The 9,362-nt window shown below is 43.5% G+C and overlaps 1 protein-coding gene across 1 annotated transcript; it reads right to left on the reverse strand.

Annotated features, from left to right (window-relative positions):
- Nucleotides 1-1,423: 1,423 nt before the first annotated feature.
- On the reverse strand, nucleotides 1,424-8,732 carry DCSTAMP (dendrocyte expressed seven transmembrane protein). Its single transcript, XM_076332153.1, has 3 exons — nucleotides 7,707-8,732; nucleotides 2,228-2,548; nucleotides 1,424-1,507 (listed from the first exon to the last, which is right to left on the reverse strand). Exons 1-3 carry the CDS (start codon nucleotides 8,730-8,732, stop codon nucleotides 1,424-1,426), a joined length of 1,431 nt encoding a protein of 476 aa, XP_076188268.1.
- Nucleotides 8,733-9,362: the final 630 nt, after the last annotated feature.

Below are 9,362 nucleotides of genomic sequence, written 5' to 3' on the forward strand. Positions count from 1 at the left end.
GAGGAGTGATACTTTGGAAGACACAAAGGAAAAAAGGCTTGGTGTTTTTCAGGTGGAAAATAACTTCTGACACTTGCTACTGGAAAGTTTTAAATAAGCCTTTATTCATTCAGATAACAGAGACATCGATCAATGGCTGTCCTGGGACCATGCACATATTATAGAGGAACAGAGTAGAGTTTGCTGTTCTTATGCAACCTAAGGAAGGAAGTTAGCTCTGGCTGAAAATCAAGAGTGCACTGTGTGTTGGGTGGATTTTTAGCTCTACATTAAATCTCCAGTGCCATGTCAGTCAAGCCATCCCTATGTATTTATGCTCTTAGCATTTGTTCTTGTGTCATATGAAGGTCATGCTACCAATGTTTGTTGAATAGGTGAAGCACTCAGTATTGGCTCAGTTTTGTTTCATTGAAGTCAGTGGTGGCTTTAGCAACATAATTGTGCCCATTTTTGCCACTTCTGCAAGCTCCCTCGGACTGCAAGATTCGAAGCATTGTTTACCTCTGCTCATATGCCCCTACACCTCAAAACCAGCTTGTTTGCACCCAGAGCACCTGATTCCTCTGTATTCCAGCTCTCATGAGCATTCTCACTTCTGCACTTGCTACATTACCTCTCTCACGACCATCAAAGATACAGGACAGTCTGCACTAGCAATACAGTCTACAGATATGTGAAAGTGGGAGACTAAGACCAAGTGAGGAATTCCGTGTGGGAGACTAGGATTAGAAACTTCTGAGAGACAAATCAGAAAAAGTAAGTGGGGGAGCCAAGGTGGGAGGGAGAGTTTGTCTGGGCTAGAAGACTGACAGGGCATATAGAGCACTGGCCCTGCAGAAGAGACGGCTACAGAGGCAGGAGCAGGTGTGTGAAGCTAGGGATGGGAAAGAACCAGGCTGAGCGGTTTGGGGCAGTTGAGAGTCGAGCCTGATTGATAGAAATGTCTAGAAACTTCTAAGCCCACTAGTCAGGTTCTTGGCCAGCCCAGAAGCCGATGGACAACCTCTGCTGTGTCTTCTATCTTCAGTGTCTGGCAAATGTGAAGAAGACAAACCTGCTGCTGCCATTATGTCCTCTGTTAGCTCAACCCAAAGAGGTTTGTGCTGTAGTCCTAAAAGCTCCAAGATGTTTGATTGCTTTTACACAGAAGAACAGACCCTCCATGGCTTTCTAAAGTACCAGATAACACAGACCCCAAGTTGAAAAACAAGTATTAATGCAACCCAGAGCTCTCTGTGAGGAGAGCACACTATCTTGTCTTATCATGGCTTGTCTTCCACACATTTCCAAAATACTGCTGATTAGCCATTGATCCTATTTTTAAATTTTAAAATTGAAATTCCATAGGAAAGATGGATGCAAACCACACGTCCCTGTGGAGCTAGAGCATCTCAGCCTTATCCAAAGATTCACTTGGTCTTTTTCACACCATGTTGTCATTTGCCACACTCCTTTCTTTCTTCCTTACTGCCTCTCTTGCCTTGAGTATTGGAAACCAAAAGTTGATCTGAAAAGACAGAAATATGATGCTATGATCATGGTATTACTGAGTTGGAGATCACCTAGACACTAACATCCTGTATAGTCAGTATTGAAGGCTATTGAAAAAACCAAACCAAACCAAACTACATGTGTCTGCAGATATCTATCTGGATTTGCCATAAATATAGGCATGTGTGTTTGTATTTCCATCAGTGCATATATACATACATATCCAGGGTGAATGTTTTTGCAAGCAAAAAGTTCTGTTTCCTGTGGTATTTGCAGTTGCACTCCCACTGTGTTTTAACACAGAAATATATCATGTTCCATTTTGCTAAGCAACAACTGAACATCTTTCTCAACATTAAGAGGCTGCTCACAAGTGCCTCACATTTGCTGTCTAGATTTCAGGAATACCTGTTGCGCTGGAGGTACTTTTCATACATTCACAAAAACCAAGCTTCTTCTCTGGAGAGCTCTAAGTCTGAGAAGTATTTTCTTGCCAGCACATAGTCATTTGGGTGTATCTGTGTCATGTCTGATGCATGTGTGTTGAAGGACAGAACAAAACAATTATATGTTCTAATCTTACCAATAGGCAACTCGTCTCCAGCCCCTGCGCAGAAGAGCACTGGGGAAAGTCTATTAGCACATAATTGAAATGAACAAGTGTTTAAGTACTTCCTGGATCTGGCTACTAACCTGAGAGAAGGAGATTTTTTTCCCCCTAGATCTGATGGCTTACCGTTCTAGCAAACACATTCTTCCCAGTTTTCTCTTGTAGCTTTGCTCTTTTCTTGAGTAATTTTGCATGCAAATAATGTATCCGTTTCATCTCAGTGTCAGGATAAAATGAAGTTGACACGAGTATTTTAAGTTGGGTCAGGAGGCCAGAGAATAACCCAAAAATGATTAAGAAGAAGATGATGACTCCAAGCTGGATCCATGTCGTGGAGAGAGTGAGCTCTGGCTGAGGGATGCAGTCATGCTTAAACAAAGAGATCTTGAAAGGATCAGTCTTTGCAATATGCTCTCTCATACCAATGATAAAGCTGTTCTCATTCCTCTGCACAAGAAAAGGGGAAAAAAAGAGTTGATTCCCTCCTTTCTTAATATTCCTCCCATTGGACATTCAGATTTACAAAAGACCATAAACCATCTAGTCCATCCAGTGGCTATATATGCTATGCTCATAACAATATATTTATTGGCTATTTATAAATGTTTCAGACGGCATTTTCACCATTTCTCTTGGGAGACTCCCACAATTTGGACTGTTAAGAACTTACCTTCTCGGTGGCTCTGATAAACAAATATTTAGCTAATCTGGCTGTAATGGTTTAATATATTCCCACACCCATGAATCTGCTCAGATCCTCTGTTGGAGGGTCCTTCCTTCAGAGTAAAACAGCAGAGCAGAGTGTGTCCGTCCCCTTGGTTGTGGCTCAGTACGTGATCAGGAGTGCTTTCATACCCACCTAGACAGGTGCTCTGACCACAAGGTTACCACACAAACAAAGCCACCTCTCCTCCTCTAATAGGTGCCTTTGCTTAGAAGAGCTGGTGTCTTGCACTGCTTGTGGATTGAAATGCTGAATGAGAGGGACTAAATTAGACACGCTGCTGGGACCAGTATTTCATACTGGCAGGCAACTTTCTGCTCTATGTGTAGGAACACTGTAGGAAGACTGAATCACCCAGCCCTCTTTTCTGACCATGTCAGGGGTATATGTAGCTCTTCCCTGTGGCTCTTCTAACCACCTTACAGGGGCCAGGGACTTCTGTTAGATGCTCATTAGAAATATCAGGTGCCCAAAGTACGCTACCCATTTTCAGCCTGTTAGCATTTCCTTGACATTATCCCGTTCCAATCTACCTCAGTACATTTTATCCCTAAACTGAACCAATGTACAAGCAAGGAAAAACTGCATTAGGAACTCAGTATGAAACAGTGGCACAAGTCATGAAGAACTTTACTGCTCATACCAAGAATAAACATTGCAAGAAGTTGTTGAGTCTGTTCTGCTCACCCAGCCAGCTTTCTAGACTCCCTGAGGTCAGTAGCCCTGAGGCTTGTTATGACAAACCTGTTGAGGTTAGATTTTACATTTTAATGTGACTAGCCTTCCTTGGGAAACTAGAAACAACCTAATGATGGCATAATTTTTTGTTTTGGGAGAGTCAACCAGCTCTCCACAGGAGGGAACTCTGCACATAAAGAGAGCAAATTCATAGTACAGGACTCATGAATCGGCCAGACAGGGTCAGGCTCAGGCCCTCTGTCCATGGATGATGGGACTAAGCTCCTTCTTTGCCCTGACTTGGGTCACACTCAAGGCAGATCAAGATAAGGGGCTGTCCTCAATGTATGAAGGATAGAAACACAGGCAAAACTACACACAGCAATACACAGAGAATAGCTGAGGCTACAGCAAGTTGCTTAGGGCTGTGTTCAGTTGGGTTTTTAATATCTCCAAGGATGGAGACTCCACAACCTGTCTCAGAAAACTATTCTAGTATTTGATAACCTGAAGAGTAAAAAAAAAAAAAAACAACTTATGTTGAAATGGAATTTCCTTTAATTTGTGCCCATCGCCTCTTGTCCCTGCACTGGGCACCGCTGAGAAGAGTCTGGATCCTCTTTCTTACACCCCCCCACCCTCATCAAGTATTTATACACAGTGATGAGATCCTCCTGACCTTTCTCTTCTCCAGCCTGAACAGCCCCACCTCTCTCAGCTTCTCCTCGTATGACAGATGCTCCAGTCCTTTAATCATCTTCTTGACCCTTTACTCAGCTCACTCCAGTATATGCATGTCTCTCTTATACTGGGAAGCCCAGCACTGGACACAGCACTCCAGATGCATCTCACCAGAGCTGAGCAGAGGGGAAGGATCACCTCCTCAGCCTGCTGGCAACGCTCTGCCTAATGCAGTCCCTTTCTTTGACATAAGGGCACATTGCAGGCTTGTGGTCAACTTCATGTCCATCAGAACTCCCAGGGCCTTTTTCTGCAAAGCTGCCTCCCAGCTGGTTGGCCCCCAAAACGTATAGTGCATGGGCTTATTCCTTCCCAAGGACTGCAAGACATGGCATTTTCCTTTGCTGAACATTGTGAGGTTCCTGTCAGCCCAATTCTCTAGACTTTTCAAGTCCCTCTGAATGGCAGCACAATTCCCTGGTGTTTCAGCCACTCTTTCCAGTTTTATATTATCTGCAGACTTGTGTGGCTACAATCTGTTCCTCTGTTCAGGTCATTAATGAAGAGGTTAAACAGTATAGGTTCCAGTATCTACTCCTGGGGGACATCAAAAGTGACTTTATGCCACTAATCAGAACCTTTTGGGTCCAGCAGTTCAGCCAGTTTTCAATTCATGTCACTCTCCATTTATCTAGCCCATGCTTCATCAGTTTGTCAATGAGGATGTTGTGGAAGACAGCATTGGAAGCCTTAATAAATTCACAATCAGCATCCACTGTTGTCCCTTCATCCAACAATCCAGTGATTGTGTCATAGAAGGCTGTTAGGTTGGTCAAGCATGATTTAGCCTTTGTAAATCCATGCTGAATACTCCTAATAGCCTTCTTGGCCTTCACATATTTGGAAATGGCTTCCACGATGATATTCTCCATCACTTTCTGAGGGATCAAGGTGAGGCTGACCAGACTGTAGGTCCCTGGATCCTCCTCCTTGCCCTTCATGAAGACGGGAGTGACAGTTGCTTTCTTCCACTCCTCAGGAACCTCTCCCAGGCACCATGACCTTTCAAAGATAATCAAGCGTGGCCCCACAATGACATCAGCCAGCCCCCTCAGCACCCATAGGTGGCTCCCATCAGGTCCCATAGACTTTGTTCAAATGTTCCCTGACCGGATCCTCCTCCACCAAGGGTAAGTCTTCCTTGCTCCAGACTTGCCCTCTAGTCTCAAAGGCCTGGGATTCCTGAAGGGTGGTCTTCCTAGTAAAGGCAGAGCTGAAGGTGACTCTGAGTACTTTGGGCTTTTCCGTGTCCTTTCTCACCAGGACCCTACTGCACTTAGCAGTGGACCCCCATTTCCCCTAGTCTTTCTTTTGCTGCTGATAGACCTGTAGAAGCTCTTTGTGCTGCCCTTTGCCTGCCTCACCTGATTCAGCTCCAGGTGGGCTTTGGCTTTCCTGACCCCATCCCTCTACAATCAGACAGTGTCTCTATATTCCTCCTGGGTCCCCTGTCCCTGCTTCCACCTCCTCTATGCTTCTTTTTTTAAATTTGAGTTTTGTCAGGAGCTCCTTGCTCATCCAGGCTGGCCTCCTGCTGCCTTTGCTTGATTTAGTTGGGATGAACCATTCCTGAGCTTTGAGGAGGTGATTTCTGAATATCAACCAGCTCTCCTGAACCCTTCTTCTCTGAAGGACCATATCCCAGGGGACCAGGACCATTTTGCATGCTGGTTTGGTGATGCTAGATGTGCAGCAGCAGGGTTTATATGAGATGTAAAGCCCCCTTAGCATGCGTAGCAATCTGCCTCCTCAACATACCTCACATTAGACTGACTGACCAGATGATGAAAGCCTCTCTGCTTTTGCACAGGAATCTGACCTCTCCACGATGGGTCTGACTTGTTATACCTGTGCTGATGGCACAGTTACAGTGAATCCAATGGCTTTTGCACCTACCTTCCTAAAAGAAAGTTCAGGTAACAATTAGATAGGTAACAATTAGAAAGGTAACAATTAGAAGTTGGCAGCCTCCATCCTTTAAGGAAAAGTGGTTTTCCACTGACACAAACTGGAAACCTTTGTCTTATGTCTGCCATACAGAGTCTGAATTTCTCTACTCTTTGTTAAGATTAAACTGGACAATAACTTAATTTTTATCCCATGGAAGAGTTTGATATTTTGATATACAATACAAAATCTCATCATCTGAAGTGTGACAGAATTTGACCAGCAGCTTGACTTCATTTCAGCTAATTTCATTAGTGGTTTACATTTGCCTGAAGTGCTCCCATGCCTCAAGCATGCTGTGCACTATGTCTTCCTTCTCCTTGGTTCAGTCCCAACCAGATGAACGTCCCATGACACACGGGGACCACCAGTCTGCCACAACACTGTCTAAGCTGAACCTGCAATGGTATAGCAGTGTCACAGAAAATGTGGTCTGGCTGAAGAAGCCAGCTCAGCGGTTTAATATGTCACACATGCAAAAGTGAGAATAAGAATCTGCCAAAGATTGTATGTCCTGTTCTGTTTGCTTGTAATTTCAAGCAACGCACTTATTGCATTGCTCACCTTAATAACCTTACTTTCTGGAATTGCTTTTGCCTAGATGAATTTTAGGGGGATGGGGAGAAATGGGAATGAATTCTCGTTATAAGTTCTAAGAGGAAGTAATAGAAAATGCTGAGTAAGAAAAAAATGACAGAAGAAAGAGCATATATGATATTGTACTAACAGTCAAGCATCCCTTTGAAAACTTTTTGTCTTGAAAGTATCAAAGGGTTATATGCTTTGGGGAAATGTTTTAAGCCTGATCTTGCAAACTATCAAACTGGACAGCTTTCCTGTGCCCACACAGTATCACATGGGTCACACACTCCAGCGGTGGAATCTCCAGCCTTAGAAGTATTCACAGACAAGACTGAGCAATCTGATCTGACTCTGAAGTCGGCCCTGTTTTGAGCATGAGGTTGGTCTAGATGGCCTCCAGACATCCCTTCCAACCTGATTAATCTATGGTTCTGTACGCTACTGCTGCTCCTGCTGGAAGAACCTTGAGATTTCGGCAACATGTTATTATTTCGTGTGTATGCAGCCATGCTTTTTTAAATGATGAGCTCCTCACATACTCAGCTAAAGAAAGAATGGTTGGCATCTCTTACATCAGTGTCACAGTGGCATTTTGACTATAAAAGTGGTGCTTCACAATTCTCAGCACTGTGAGTTTCCAATTTTAAGCTTCCAGTCTTCTCCACATATATAAATGGAGGAATGAAAGTCCTTCTTCCTATATTTACTATCCTCTAGAAATAAGACGACACTTTGGAAAGTGCAGAGAACTGTCTGGTTCCATCCAACATACGTATCTGTAAAGACAATGGCCCTTTTTGAAAGAAAATGAATGATAATGCCATGAAAGAACTGATGGCTCATTGGCTGTATGTCTGCTCCTGCAGCTGCTGAAGATGAAGGGAAATTTTTCAACACTAAACTAAGAAATATAAAGTACTGATAAGTACTTACTTGCTGAAAGAGGCTGAGTTGAATCTCTAGATCCGGTACTTCTTGGAGATGTTTATTCACAGAAATAATTAACCAATAAAACAAATAATCTACTGCAGCAAACAGAAGCCAGATGCAAAGATGAATAATTATAGGGAGAAAAAAATACTGCATGTTTTTTCTGTCCTTCCTTGTGAGGCAGAAAGATGGGATTGTCACATAATCTTTTCTTTCTTTTCTGTTAAGTGGCAGAAGGCAGGGTCTTTGCTGTTGCTTTTGGTGCTCATCAAATGCAACGAACTGTTTAGTGATAAAAGTATTCTTAAATTTGGCAGTGTGAGAGCCCACAAATTTTCTGATAAAGAGGCCAGTTCCAAAAGAAGCTAGAAGAATTCCCACTACAGGCAATACTTTCTGGCCTATATAGGGCAGTACAGTCAGCATAAAAGATATCTGGTTAGCAACTCTCTGGATTTCTTGTTTTGTGTCATTTAACTCTTGTTTTAATGCATCATCTGAAATTGAATAAGATGGTGTGAATTCATGCCTTAGGAACACTATATATTTAGATAGTTCAGTGGAAGGCTTGGCCGCCTCATAAATCCATTTTACTGCCTCAACGTAATATTTTATCAAGGCAAATTGCTCATACTCCAAATGACAGGTTATACTGTCTGCCAGAACCTTTAGGTTGTGAAAAATATTTTGGATGTTGCCGGCCACCACGACACCTGTGCCAGCAGTAATAAGAGCATTCCTGCCATTTTGCAGTCCGCAAGAAAGAAGGAACAGGACACTAAAACAGCGCAGGTGCTTGAAACAGGAGAGCATGATAGAAAGCGAGATCCAGATGAATCCAGAAATCAATAAGGGACACAAAGGGTGGTGTGCCAGGGAGAAGTGCATGCCAAGGAATAAGAGAAAGCTTGAGAGGAAGCCAACTGCAGAGCAAACTGCAAAAAGCTGCATCAGATACTTCCAGCCAGGCTTCCTTTCGGATATAAAAATTCCCCAGGCACTCTGGGCTATTGAGACAAATGTTGGCATATTCTTCTGATTGTTGCTGACACTACGATAGCTCAAACTAAAAGGAAAGGAAAACAAAAATACTGTTAGTTGCAGGGTCACACTATTGACAATGATGTGCTTTTAACTGGCTGATCAATAGTACAAAAAATGCAGGTCTGACTCACACGGGGGCTGAACCGTCACACGAGACGCAAATCTTCATCCCCAATATCACATATATAAACATGGAAGAAATGACTCTAAAAGGTATTCTATCTTTTTTTTGAAGTATTTTTGTCCTTTTACTTTTTGTACACTTTGATTTCTCATTTGCTATATAGACACAGTGGTTCATATGTACATATATGTGTTTGGGTATGTATGAGGAGAGAATGAGAGGGACGCAAGCCTGCCGTAGCACCCAGTGCTTCCCTGCAGATGCTAGCTTTGCCTTACAGGGGCACCGGGAAGGGAAAGAGGGGAGGTTGGAAACTTCCCATTGGTACCCTGATGCAGCGGAGTGTGGCTCAACCTGCGGGCAGCAGCCAGAGCAGGTGCCAGGGAGGGAGGAATGGGTGGAGCAGCATGGGCACACTGCCCAGGGATGGGGAATGAGGGGAATGACCTACCTCCTTTTTCAGCTGGAGGTAGGTCAGTACAGAAGGAAGA

This window comes from Aptenodytes patagonicus, chromosome 2 (genome assembly GCF_965638725.1).
Source record: "Aptenodytes patagonicus chromosome 2, bAptPat1.pri.cur, whole genome shotgun sequence".
In the NCBI taxonomy this organism is placed as follows: domain Eukaryota; kingdom Metazoa; phylum Chordata; class Aves; order Sphenisciformes; family Spheniscidae; genus Aptenodytes; species Aptenodytes patagonicus.

Coding starts and splice junctions, on each gene's coding strand:
- DCSTAMP (XM_076332153.1), bottom strand. CDS start 8,732: ATGCCAACATTTGTCTCAATAGCCCAGAGTGCCTGGGGAATTTTTATA. Junction 2,549..7,706: donor AACTCAGCCTCTTTCAGCAA/GTAAGTACTTAT, acceptor TTTCTTGTGCAG/AGGAATGAGAACAGCTTTAT. Junction 1,508..2,227: donor AGAATGTGTTTGCTAGAACG/GTAAGCCATCAG, acceptor CTGTCTTTTCAG/ATCAACTTTTGGTTTCCAAT.